This window comes from Carlito syrichta, unplaced genomic scaffold (genome assembly GCF_000164805.1).
Source record: "Carlito syrichta isolate Samal-C Ts95f unplaced genomic scaffold, Tarsius_syrichta-2.0.1 Scaffold311480, whole genome shotgun sequence".
Taxonomy (NCBI): Eukaryota; Metazoa; Chordata; class Mammalia; order Primates; family Tarsiidae; genus Carlito; species Carlito syrichta.
In genome coordinates, this window is record NW_007255576.1 from 283,067 (window position 1) to 296,753 (window position 13,687).

At 45.4% G+C, this 13,687-nt stretch overlaps 1 protein-coding gene across 2 annotated transcripts; it reads left to right on the plus strand.

The window, feature by feature from the left end:
- Positions 1–9,987: 9,987 nt before the first annotated feature.
- ZNF671 (zinc finger protein 671) lies at positions 9,988–13,286 on the plus strand. 2 transcript variants are annotated; one of them, XM_021717900.1, is made up of 3 exons: positions 9,988–10,109; positions 10,631–10,753; positions 11,364–13,286. In XM_021717900.1, the coding sequence occupies exons 1-3, from the start codon at positions 9,992–9,994 to the stop codon at positions 12,590–12,592; spliced, it is 1,470 nt and encodes a 489-aa protein (XP_021573575.1). In that variant the 5' UTR covers positions 9,988–9,991; the 3' UTR covers positions 12,593–13,286. The 2 variants fall into 2 exon arrangements, with proteins under 2 accessions (XP_021573575.1, XP_008066891.1); XM_008068700.2 differs by having other exon boundaries at positions 10,055–10,344.
- Positions 13,287–13,687: the final 401 nt, after the last annotated feature.

Sequence of the window (13,687 nt, forward strand, 5' to 3'; positions counted from 1 at the left end):
GCCCAGGCTGGAATGCAGTGGCATGCTCACGGCCACCGCAGCCTTGACCTGCTGGGCTCAAGCGATCCTTCTGCCTCAGCCTTCCAAGTAGCCAGACTACAGGCACACACTACCACGCCCAGCTCATTTTTTAAAAAATTTATTGTAGAGACGAGGTCTAGCCAAGTTGCCTAGGCTGGTCTCAAACCCATGGGCTCAGGTAATCCACTTGCCTCGACCTCCCAAAGTGCTGAGATTACAGGCTGAGCCACTGAGCTCCGGCAAATAAAACAGTCATTAGAACGATTCTGGGGGGTGGAGGGTGGGCAGTGAAAGACCAAGGTGTTTTGTTGTTTTTTTCTATGAATGTTTTAGGGAAATCAGAAGTTGCATTTTGGACATGGTGACTCTGAGATGTCTTGGAGTGGAGGCTGCTTCACATGGGCAACTGGAGAAGATCTGGAGAAGTGGAGAAGGGGCAGGGCTTAAGATGTCTTCTGAGTGAGGTGAATGGTCTGAATCAGATCAAGGCTTGGACGTCAAATTAAGGGGAGCAATTAAGTATGTTATTTCAGTTTATCTGAAAGAGATGAAGACTGGGAGTGGAGGACAGGGAACAGGGGTGGGCATTCCTGAGATTCATCCCAGAAGGGAGGAGTCCTGACATTTGAAAGTGTTCTGTCAAGTGTCTAGGAGAGAACTGTAGGGTGTGAAGAGCTTGACTTGGGATGACAACCATTAACCCCACTCCTTGGGGTACTGTAAATTTGCTACCATATGATGATCTCATTTTCACTTTTTGTGTGCCTGTTTTAAATTTTATTTTATTTTATTTATTTTTTTGAGCTGGAGTCTCACTTTGTCGCCCAGGCTGGAGTGCAGTGGCACACTAATGGCCAGTACAGCTGTGCCTTGGGAGGCTGAGGTGAGTGGATTGCCTGAGCTCATGGGTTGGAGACCTGCCTGGGCAACTTGGCGAGACCTCATCTCCACAATAAATCAAAAATTAGCCAGACGTGGTAGCGTGCACCTGTAGTTTCAGCTACTTGGAAGGCTGAGGCGGAAGGATAGGCGGAAGGATCGCCGGAGCCCAGCAGATCAAGGCTGCGGTGGCCAGGAGTGTGCCACTGCACTCCAGTCTGGGTGACAGAGTGAGACTCCAACTCAAAAAAAAAAAAAATTCATTCATTCATTGATGGGCACTTAGATTGTTTCCATAGCTTGGCTATTGTGAATACTGCTGCCATAAACTTGGTATTACACGAATCTCTTTGGCATAGTGATTTTTTTTTGAGTCAGAGTCTCACTCTGTTGACCCGACTAGAGTACAGTGGCACGCTCATGGCCACTGCAGCCTCAGGTGGGCTGGGCTCAGGTGATCCTTCTGCCTTGGCCTTCCACGACGTAGCTGAAACTACAGATGCATGCCACTGTGCCTGGCAATTTTTTTTGTTGTTGTTGTTGATTGTAGAGATGAGATCTTGCCAAGTTGGCCAGGCTGATCTTAAGCCCCTGGGCTCAAGCAATCCTCTCTCCACCTCCCAAAGTGCTGGGATTACAGGTGTGAACCACCGTGCCTGACTAGTATACTGATTTCAATTCCTTTGAGGGTGTATGCAAGTAGTGGGTTTGCTGGATTATATGATAATTCTATTTTTAGTTTTTTGAAGAATCTCCATACTATTTTTGAAAATGGCTGTACTAATATACAACTGCTAACAGTACATAAGTGTTTTCTGTTCTCCACATCTTCACCAACACTGGTCTTTGATTTTTTTTTTTTTTTTTTTTTTTTGAGACTGAGTTTCACTTTGTCAACCCAGGCTGGAACGCAGTGGCACACTTGTGGCTCACTGCAGCCTTAACATTCTGGGCTCCAGTGATTGTTCTGCCTCAGTCTCCTGAGTAGGTGGAACTGCAGGCACACACCACCATGCCCAACTAATTTTTAAATTTTTTTGTAAAGACATGGTCTTGCTATTTTGCCTAGGCTGGTCTTGAACACTTGGACTCAAGCATTCCTCTTGCCTTGACCTCCCAAAGTGCTGGGATTACAGGTGTGAGCCACTGTACCTGGCCTGACAATCATTGTACCTGGCCTGACAATCATTACTTTCACTAGTGAGTTTTATATTTCATATGTTTTCATGTTGCTTATTAGTGTTCTCCTCATTTAACTTGAAGAACTCCTTTTAGCATTTCTTATAAGATAGTGAGCAATAAACTTTCAGCTTTTGTTTGAGAAAGTCTTTATTACCCCTTCATTTTTGAATGATAGAATTGTTAGGTATAGTATTCTTAGTTGCCAGGTACCCCAACCCCCTTCAAGACTTTGAATATATTATCCAGCTACCTTCTGGCCTACAAGGCATCTGTTGAGAAATCCACTGATGGTCCTGTGGAGGTTCTCTAATGTGGCAATTAGCTCTTCCCTTGCCGCTTTCTTTTTTCTTCTCTTCTCCTCCCTCCTCCTTCCTCAGTCCTCCTCCCTCCTCTCTCCTCCCTCCTCCCTCCTCCTTCTTTGAGATGGATTCTTTTTTTTTTTTTTTTTTAGTTAGAGTCTCACTCTGTCGCCCAGACTGGAGTGCAGTGGCACGCTCCCGGCTACTGCAGCCTTGACCTGCTGGGCTCCAGCAATCCTTCCAGCTGAGCCTTCCAAGTAGCTGGAACTACAGGTGCACGCTACCACGCTGAACTAATTTTTGATTTATCGTAGAGATGAGGTCTTGCCAAGTTGCCCAGGCGGGTCTCGAACCTGCGGGCTCAGGCAATGCACTCACCTCAGCCGAGATGGATTCTTGCTCTCACACCCAGACTGGAGTGCAGTGGTGCAATCATAGTTTACCATAGCTCTGAACTCCTGGGCTCAAGATAGTCTCCCACCTCAGCCTACTGAGTAACTAGGATTACAGGTACACACCACTATGCTTGACTAATTTTTTTTCCTCTCCCCTTTCCCCTTGACTAATTTTTTTAAAAAAATTGTATAGACAGGTTCTTGTTATATTGTCCAGGCTGGTCTTGAACTTCTGACCTCAAGCAACCGTCCTTTCTCAGCCTCCTGAAGTGCTGGGATTATAAACATGAACCACCGTACCTGGTCTCCCTTACTCCTTTTAACACTCTGTCTTTAATGTTTGATAATTTGCTTTTGGTGTGTCTTAGCTTGGTTCTCTTTGGATTCATCTTTTTTGGAGTATGTTGGGCTTCCTGGATCTGGCTTTCTTTTTCCATCCTTAGACTTGGGAAATATTCTGACTTTATTTCTTGGAATATGTTTTGTCCTTTATCGTTTCTCTTTCTAGCACTCTAATAATGCATACGTCGTTTTGGCTTGCTAGTGTCTCATTAGTTTCCTAATCTGTCTTCACTCTTTTTAATTCTTTTTTCTTTTTACTCACTTAGATTAGATAATTTCCAGTGACCTATCTTTAAGTTCACTGACCCTTTCTTCTTGATCTAGTCTCCATTGAATCCTTTTTCACTTCAGTTATAGTATTCTTCAGATACAAGATTTCTATTTGTACTTTTTTTTGGAGTCAGAGTGTCACTCTGTTGCCCAGGCTGAAGTGCAGTGGCACAGTCATGGCTACCACAACCTCCACCTGCGGGTCTCAGGCACTCTGCCTCGCCTTCCAAGTAGCTGGGACTACCGGCGTGTGCCAACATGCTAGCTAATTTTTTGATTTATTGTAGAGATGAGGTCTCACCATGTTGTCCAGGCTGGTATCGAACCTGTGAGCTCAGGCAATCCTCTCACCTCGGTCCCCCAAAGTGCTGGGATTACAGGCATGAGCCACTGCGTCCAGCCTGTTGGTACTTTTTTACACTTTCTATTTTTTTGTTGTAGTTCTTAGTTTGTTCTTGTGTTGCTCTCTTGAACTTGGTGAGCATCTTTATTACCATTATTTTGAATTTCCTGTTAAGTAAATCACATATTTCCATTTCACTTTTACTTGGGTCAGTTTCTAAAGATTTATCTTGTTCTTTTGTTTGGGATATATTTGCCTGTCTATTCATTTTTCTTGCCTCTCTGTGTTGGTTTCTGTGCATTAAATAAGACAAGTACCTCTCTCAATCTTGTCAAACTGGCTTCATGTAGTAGAAGGATCTCACCAATCCATCTGGTCAAACATCTTAAAAAACCTCTTAAATCTTTGTGTTTGTTTAGATTGCTGTTTCTGTTTTGGGGTATTCAGGCAGCACCTTCTGATTCTGGAAAGATAGCTGCTGGAAGTGGACTCATTGGGTTTTAACTTCTTTGTTTTTTGTAGTCTGGGAGTACCCAGAAATACAAAGCCCCATTGACTCCCAGAGTAGTTTTTAAGGACACAGTCCCTTGAGTGGGAGCTATAGAAAATGTGATATCTGTCAGGCATGGTGGCTTATGCCTATATATAATCCCAGCACTTTGGGAGGCTGAGGTGAGAGGATTGCCTGAGCCCACAGGTTCGAGACCAGCCTGGGCAACTTAGCAAGACCTCATCTCTACAATAAATCAAAAAATTAGTCAGACATGGTGGCACGTGCCTGTAATTCCAGCTACTTGGAAGGCTGAGGCAGAAGGATCACCTGAGCCCAGCAGGTTGACACTGGGGTGGCCATGAATGTGCCACTGCACTCCAGCCTGGGCAACAGAGTAAGACCCCAACTCAAAAAAAAAAGAAAGAAAACGTGATACTTGGTGCATGGCCAAACTCCTTCCAAGAAGAATGAGTAAGCCTGGATTTATCATTGGATTGAGCCATGGAAGGCTCATGAAGTGCCATGCTCTGATTCTGGCTGCTGGGGTGCTATTGTCTGCCCTGTTAGCTCCTCATTGTAATTTTGCTACAAGCTGGCCAATCAGGTAGCCACTGGAAGTGTGTGTGCTGTAAGCTTCTTCTGGAGCAAAAATGGTAGCTGCACATTATTACTTCTTTTTTAGGACTACTCCAAGGGGGTGTAGTCCCTGGAAGTTTTAGTGTGCCTGTTTAATTCTGCCTCTTTGTTCTATGATCCAGGGAGACTTGCATCTGCCTAACTCCTGCTCTCAGAGCTAAGAGGTTTAGGATAGAGTTTTCAGGAGGTTGCTGTAAAAGTGAGACATTTTATGCATGGCTTAATCCTCTTCTTTGGAGTAACAAGGGGCTGTGTGATTTTAAGCCCCTTCTCTGCACTGTTGCCTGGGGTCGAAGCCCTTAGAAGTGCTTGAATGCCTATATAAAACTGCCACTTTTTCTCTGTGATCCAAAGAGACACTCATATGCCAGTCTCTTCTGCACCCAGAGCCCAGAGGTTTTGAATGCAGTCCCTTGGATGGAAGCTTTAAAAGGTGGGACCCAGGCCGGACTTGGTGGCTCAACCTGTAATCCCAGCGCTTTGGGAGGCCGAGGTGAGTGGATTGCCTGGGCCCGCGGGTTTGAGACTAGCCTGGGCAACTTGGCGAGACCTCATCTCTACAATAAATCAAAAAAATTAGCCGGGCATGGTAGCACACACCTATAGTTCCAGCTACTTGGAAGGCTGAGGCGGATTGATCGCCGGAGCCCAGCAGGTCGAGGCTACAGTAACCGGGAGCGGCCACTGCACTCCAGTCTGGGTGACAGAGTGAGACTCCAACTCAAAAAAAAAGTTGGGACCCTTGATGTGTGGACATACTTCTAGGAAGGGTTAATAGATCTGGAATTATCACTGGGGTGAGCCATGTGAGCAGACTTGAGAAGTGCTCATCTGGTTGATTATCAGGCTGCTGGCCAGGCTAATATTTGCCTGCTCCTTTAACTCCCTGATGCAAGTTAGTTAGAAGCCAGGATGCCAAGTAGCTACTTGAAGAGTGTGTCATAAAGCCCTTTTGGGGAATCCTAGGGAGCTGCATTTTTTAAAGCTCCTTCTCTTCACTGCTTCTGGAGGCCGAAGCTCCTGGAAGCACTTAAGTGCTTTTTTCCTATGGTCTAGAGAGACTCATGTGTGTCCCAGCTTTTCAGTTCTCAAGAGTTAGTGAATTAAGGTCCAAACTGTGGATGTGAGGTCATCTTCACAGGGAGAAGGTGTTGGGGGTTCCTTTCTCTATCGTATGCCACAGTGCCCAGGGCAGGGTCCATGCCTGAATGTGCCTCAGCTTTTTCTACCCATTCAGGGTGGTTGTTTTCTCAGCTGCCTGGTGGATAGGAGTCTCTCAACTGGTTTCTAGCTTTCTCTTAGAGGGAATTGATCTGTGAACAGATGCTTATTTGGTGCATCTGTGGGTAAGCAGTCAGGAGCTTCCCATTCCAGCATGTTGCTGACATCATCTCTTTCACCTTCACTTTTGAACTACCTGTCCGAAGAGAAACACACTAAAAAGTTCCTTTAGTGCCGGGAGTGAGTCCACTTCACTCAGTTTCACCAAAGCCACAAAATATCTCACATACCATGCAATGTATTGTCCTAGTCTCCTTTAGTACTTTTGACTAAATACATTTACTAAGAATAAACTCATTGGAGGTAATTGCTTCACAGCAAGTTCTTTTTTTTTTTTTGAGTTGGAGTCTCACTCTGTCGCCCAGACTGGAGTGCAGTGGCCGCTCCCGGAGCCCAGAAGCCTCTACCTGCTGGGCTCCGGTGATCCTTCCACATCAGCCTTCCAAGTAGCTGGAACTACAGGCATGCGCTACCACACCTGGCTAATTTTTGGATTTATTGTAGAGATGAGGTCTCGCCAAGTTGCCCAGGCGGGTCTCGAACCCTTGGGCTAAGGCAATCCACTCACCTCAGCCTCCCAAGGTGTGAGCCACCGAGCCCGGCTCACAGCAAGTTCGTAACAAAATATCTCTCTGAGGTAAGTTGTCTCAACACAGGAAATATTTCTGCTCACTTTCTTATACAGGCACCCCTTGTCTTATTGTGCTTTGCTTTGTGATGCTTTACTGTATTTTTTACAAATTGAAGGTTTGTGGTATCCCTGAAGTCATATTTTAATCTCTCACAATACTTAAACTTTTTTTATTCTCAATATATCTGTTATGGCAATCTGTGATCAGTGATCTTTGATGCTACTATTGTAATTGTTTTGGGGTGCCATGAACTGTGCGCATGTAAGACAGTGAATTTAATCAATAAATGCTGTATGTGTTCTGACTGCCCCACTGACCAGTCAGTCTCCATCTCTCTCCCTTTCCTAGGGTATCTCTATTCCTTGAGACACAGCAATGTTGAAATCTGGTCAGTTAATAACCTTGCAATGGTGTCCAAGAGATCAAGTGAAAAGAATACACGTCTCTTACTTTAAATCAACAACTAGAAATGGTTAGTGAGAAAGACATATCAAAAATCCAAATAGGCTAAAATCTAGGCCTTTTGTCCCAAACAGTTAGCCAAGTCTTGAATGTAAGGAAAAGTTCTTGAAGGAAATTAAATGTGCTACTCCAGGGAGTTTCACACAAATGATAAAAATAGTGAAATAACCTTACTGATGGTACAGAGAAAGTTTTAGTTGGCCTGCGTAGAAGATCAAACCAGCCATGCTATTCCTTTAAACCAAAACCTAATCCAGAGCAAGGTTCTAACTATTCAGTTCTGTGAAGGCTGAGAGAGGAGAAAACTGCCAAAGAGAAGTTTAAAGCTAGCAGAGTTGGTTTGTGAGGTTTAAGGAAAGAAGCAATCTTCATAACATGAAATTGCAGGATGAAGCAGCAAGTGCTGATGTAGAAGCTGCCACAACTTATTCAGATCTAGCTAACTGATGAAGGTGTCCACATTAAATGACACATTTTCAATGTGGACAAAACAGCCTTCTTTTGGAAGAAGATGCTGTATAGGACTTTCATAGCTAGAAAGAATCCAGGGACTGGTTTTAAAGCTTCAAAGGCCAGACTGAATCTCTTTTTAGGGGCTAACTCATGTGGTGATGTTAAGCTGAAGCCAGTGCTCGCTTACTATTCTGAAAATCCTAGGGCTGTTAAGAATTATGCTAAATCTTCTTTGTCTGTGCTCTAGAAATGGAACAAGCCCGAATGATAGCCCATCTGTTTATAGTATGGTTTACTGAATAGTTTAAGCTTACTCTAGAGCCCTACTGCTCAGAAAAAGATTGCTTTCTACTGCTCATTGACAGTGCACTAGTCACCCAAGAGCTCCGATGGAAATATACAAGGAGATTAATTTTGTTTCATGCTTGCTGACTCAACATCCAGTCTACAACCCATGGATCAGGAGTAATTCTGACTTTTTTTTTTGAGTTGGGGTCTCACTCTGTTGCCCAGGCTGGAGTACAGTAGCATGCTCACAGCTCACCACAGCCTCAACCTCCTGGATTCAGGCAGTTTCCTCACCTCAGCCTCTCAAGTACTGGGATTATTGGCATGTCCTACCATGCCTGGCTATGTTTTTTTACTTTTTGTAGAGGTGAGTTCTCTGTGTTACCCAGGCTGGTCTTGAACTCCTGGGCTCAAGCACTTCTCTTTCCTTGGCTTCCCAAAGTGCTGGGATTACAAGTGTGAGCCACCATGCCCAGCCCTGACTTGCAAGTTTTATTATTTAATAAATATATTTCTTAAGGCTATAACTGCCATAGATAGTGATTGGGGCAAAGCAAATTGAAAACCTTCTGGAAAGAACTCATCGTTCCAAATGCCATTAAGAACATGTGTGAGCCGGGCTCGATGGCTCAGCCTGTAATCCCGCACCTTGGGAGACTGGGGTGAGTGGATTGCCTAAGCCCGCGGGTCCGAGACCCGCCTGGGCAACTTGGCGAGACCTCATCTCTACAATAAATCAAAAAATTAGCTGGGTGTGGTAGCGCGCGCCTGTAGTTCCAGCTACTTGGAAGGCTGAGGCAGAAGCATTGCCAGAGCCCAGCAGGTCGAGACTGCAGTGGCTGGGAGCGGCCACTGCACTCCAGTCTGGGCAACAGAGTGAGACTCCAACTCAAAAAAAACAAAAACAAAAAACGTGTGTGATTCATGGGAGGAGATCAAAATATCAACATTAAGAGTTTGGAAGAGCTGGACTCGGTGGCTCAGCCTGTAATCCCCCGCCTTTGGGAGGCTGAGGTAAGTGGATTGCCTGAGCCCGCGGGTTCGAGACCCGCCTGGACAGCGAGACCTCATCTCTACAATAAATCAAAAAATCAGCCAGGCGTGGTAGCGCATGCCTATAATTCCGGCTACTTGGAAGGCTGAGTCGGAGCCCAGCAGGTCGAGGCTGCAGTGGCCGGAAGCGGCCACTGCACTCCAGTCTAGGTGACAGAGTGAGACTCCAACTCAAAAAAAAGAGTTTGGAAGATTCCAACTGTTATGGATGACTTTGAGGGATTCAAGACTTAAGGAAGTAACTGGAAATGTGGTTTTAAGCTATAAAGTTAAATAGTAGTGTGTCACAGCAGACAATATGCAACAAAGAAATGGAAGAGGACTGAGGATACTTGAGATCTGCATGTGATTTTGGGTGCACGTGATTGAAGAAAGGAATGGGAAGGAAAAGGTTGGGGAGCTTTCAAAGCAGAAATGGATCTTTCATTGGCAGTCGGGCTATTGGATGTTTGGGGCATGATGGGATACTGATTGCATTGGCAAGCACTCTGTCAATGTTATGTGTAGAGTGACATGTGGGGAGTCTAGGGGGATATCTATGGAATGGACCAGAATGGTGGTGGAGTGAAACTGGAGGTGTGAGGGAGGCATGGTACAAAGATGGATGTGCATGAGAGGAGAGAGTGTGAACTGATGGTTCTAGGGCCCTGTGATTGGGGGCTTAAGTGAGAAGAGTGAGCCTAGGTTCATATCTAAGATTCCTTACCTGGAATTCACCAAAGAAATTGGCTGGCTCAGAGTATAAATTGCATTTATCTCTCAACCAACCTGTTGTTAAAGTGGGATGACACAGTGATCACTGGGGTGATCAAGAGAGAGTGAAGACCAGTAGTACTAGTATCTGGCATTTGACTTGGGGACCTGAGAGGTAGGTAAGCAAGATGTTGTGGATAGATAGTGGGGATTGTTGATTGTGAGGCTTTTCATGGACCTTGCTGTCCCTGTCTTTTCAGGGCTGTGTGATGTTTGAGGACGTGTTTGTGTACTTCTCCCGGGAAGAATGGGAACTTCTTGACAATGCTCAGAGATTCCTGTACCAGGATGTGATGCTGGAGAACTTTGCACTTTTAGCATCACTGGGTAAGGTTCTCATACCCACCCATCTAACTTTTTCCTTTTCTCCAGGAGCTGCTCTGTTCTTCCCATGGTTGGATCATGAGCACTGCTTTCCTTCACTGGTTTCCTGGAGTAGGTGCCGTGGATGCCAGTGCTAAGCTGTGTGGACTATCATCACTTCTTGCTGAGCACCCCTGAAACCACGCATCCCAGGGTTTGGGGTCACAAGACTTATGATTTTCCCAGTGGAGCTAATAAGGTTTGGTCACTTTCTGGGCTGGTGAATCTGTCTGAAATTATGGCATTTCTGTGCCCAAAGTTCTGCCCCTTTCTCCAGGTGACATTTTTTAGAACCTTGCTGTGCTAGGACGTATAGGCACTTACATAGTCATTACTTATAGGGACCTTTGAGCTATTCCTGCAAAACTTGCCTTCAAGATTTTTTTTGGTTTGTTGTTGTTGTTGTTGTTTTTACCTGTGATCTGTCATAGGGTGGGTTTCCCTGGGCCAGTGCTGGCTGCTCATCTGTTCTGGCTTTCCCTTAGGAATTGCATTTTCCAGATCACATGTAATCATGCAACTAAAGGAAGGGGAAGAGCCCTCGGTTCCTGCCCAAATGAATGTGACTCCAGCCACAGAAAGAGAGGCCCTGAGGGGACCTGGACCTGGTGAGTGGACATCCAGGAAGGGCACAATGTCAAGGCTGGCTTCAAGAATAGCAACATTGGTTCATACCAGTGTTTGTTTCCAAGGCCAGTGACCATACAACATTCCTACCTGACCATCTCCCTTCTTGACACTAAAACTTATCATTTCCAGTCTGATTTTTCTAGCCCTTTCCCATACAGCACCTCCTTGGTGTCTACCCCACACCCATGCCTTTCCACTATTCTGTCTGCATTTTTGACAATGGTGACCTATACTTAATGTTCATGAGATGCACACACATCCTTAAATAATTGTGAACGCCAACTACTCACTTGTAATTGGATGTTCCTGAGCCTGGACACGTTATGCATAGCACTCATCTGTCATCTATGCATAGCCAAGGTCCTGCTGGAAGTGGTTTGTTCTGTTCCATCCTTGTATCCTGGCCCTTCATTGGGTCTACCCAGAGGCTCAGTACCTCATAGAAACCCCTTCCTCAACCTGACCATGCCTGTCATCCTGAAAACAGTCCCATGAATTCATTTCTGGGTGTGTCAGACACACATTTCCATTGGGGTTGCTGCCTACCACTAGCCAATGTGCACTTCATCAGCATTTCTGTGCTTTCAGGTTGTTGGCACGGAGTGGAGGATGAGGAGGTGTCCTCTGAGCAGAGTGTTTCTGTAGAAGAAGTGTCACAGATTATGATTCCTATGACAGAACTGCAGACCCACCCATGTGACATATGTGACCCAGTATTGAAAGATATCTTACACCTGCCTGAATACCAAGAGGACAAATCCAGGCAGAAACCATACTCATGTGGGGCATGTGGGAAGGAATTCTGGTTCAGTACAAACTTTGACCAGCACCAGAAGCAGTCTGGTGAAGAGAAACCATTTCGAGGTGAGGAGGTCAGAGACTCTGTGAAAAGCTGCAGAGTCCATGTGCCAGAGAAGACCCTCACACGTGGGAAAAGTGAGACGAACTTTTTAGCCATGTCTGGTTATCTTCCGCACCAGGCCCCTCACAGCAGAATGAAACCCCATAAGAGTACCGAGCTTGGGCTGGGCTTTTGCACTGGACAGAGGTATCACAAGTGTGGTGAATGTGGGAAAGCTTTCACCCGCAAAGACACACTTGCTCGGCATCAGAGAATCCACACTGGGGAAAGGCCTTATGAGTGCAGTGAATGTGGGAAATTCTTTAGCCAAAGCTATGACCTTTTTAAACACCAGACAGTTCACACTGGAGAAAGACCTTATGAGTGCAATGAATGTGGGAAGTTCTTTAGACAAATCTCTGGCCTGTTTGAACACAGACGAGTTCACACAGGTGAAAGGCTTTATCAGTGCAGCAAATGTGGGAAATTCTTCAGCAGTAAGTCTAATCTCATTCGACACCAAGAAGTTCACACAGGAGCCAGACCTTATGAATGCAGTGAATGTGGAAAAGAGTTCAGTCGCAAACATACACTTGTTCTGCACCAGCGAACTCACACTGGAGAAAGACCTTATGAGTGCAGTGAATGTGGAAAGGCCTTTAGCCAAAGCTCCCATCTGAATGTACATTGGAGAATTCACAGCAGTGATTATGAGTGCAGCAGATGTGGGAAAGCTTTTAGCTGCATCTCTAAACTCATTCAGCACCAGAAAGTTCACTCTGGAGAAAAACCTTATGAGTGCAGCAAGTGTGGGAAAGCCTTCACCCAAAGGCCAAACCTCATCAGGCACTGGAAAGTACACATTGGGGAAAGGCCTTATGCATGCAGCGAATGTGGGAGAGAGTTCATACGGAAACAGACACTTGTTCTGCACCAGAGGATTCATGCTGGAGAAAGCCTTAAGAGTACACTTTGACCAGTGCCCCTAACTTATTGTGCATTGGAGAACTAGCCATCATTATGAGTACAATACATGTGGAAAAGCCTTCACGCAAAGGCTGAACCTTACCCACTATGGGAAAGTTCACACTGGATATGGGCTTTAGCAGTTCAGGGAATGTGCTGTCTCTGTTTAGTCTAACAGCTCACCCCAGTGTGGAGCTCTGAGAGTAGCCTTTGTGAGGGAACTGTCAGAATTGGAACCTCATGGATATGAACATTCATAGCTGGGAGATTTCCTGTGAGCACCAAGTACATGCGATGCTTTCAGGAGTTGTGTTGCACTTTCTGAACAGCCTTTGCTGGAGCAGGAGCCATCTGCCACTACCATCTGGCAGAATCATACTGTGTGTGCCAGTCACCTCAGCATGCTTAATTAGAGGCAGATCTCTATTCTGTCCCCAGTCCTTGAAAGCAGTTGTAAATGATCTCACAGCTCTTCGGGGGTCCTCGTTCCCTCTCTTTTGACGTAAACAGCATGGATATAATAAGCTTTGTTCCAAGAGGACACAAGAACGTTCAGCAGGTAGCTTGTAGAGGCTTACGTTCATGGAGTTTTTGGTTTCATGTAATGCTTATACAGTCTCCAAGTCACCCAGCCCTGGAACTGCCTGCCTCACATTCCTCATGTTTTTATGATAATAAAGGCCTGTTATTTAAGACACCTTTAATCTTGGGGGTTCTCTTTATTGTGTGGAATGTATTGAAGGAACAGTTATGTTCTATCAGCATGGAAGCGTAAACAGCTTTTGTGAGAGTCCCTGGATTTCTTTGCCTTAGAGAGGACAGTATGATGGCAGAGAACAGCTCTGACTCCAGTTTTGACCTAATTTACCTTGCTTCCCAAGGCCTTCTAGGAAAGACTGCAGGGGGTTTTTTTGGTTTGATTTTGCTTTGTTTTGTTTTTGAGTTGGAGTCTCACTCTGTCACCCAGGCTGGAGTACAGTGGCACGCTCATGGCCACTGCTGATCCTTCCGCCTCAGCCTTCCAAGTAGCTGGAACTACAGACGTGCCCCATCAAGCCTGGCTAATTTTTTGATTTTTTGTAGAAATGAGGTCTCACCAAGTTGC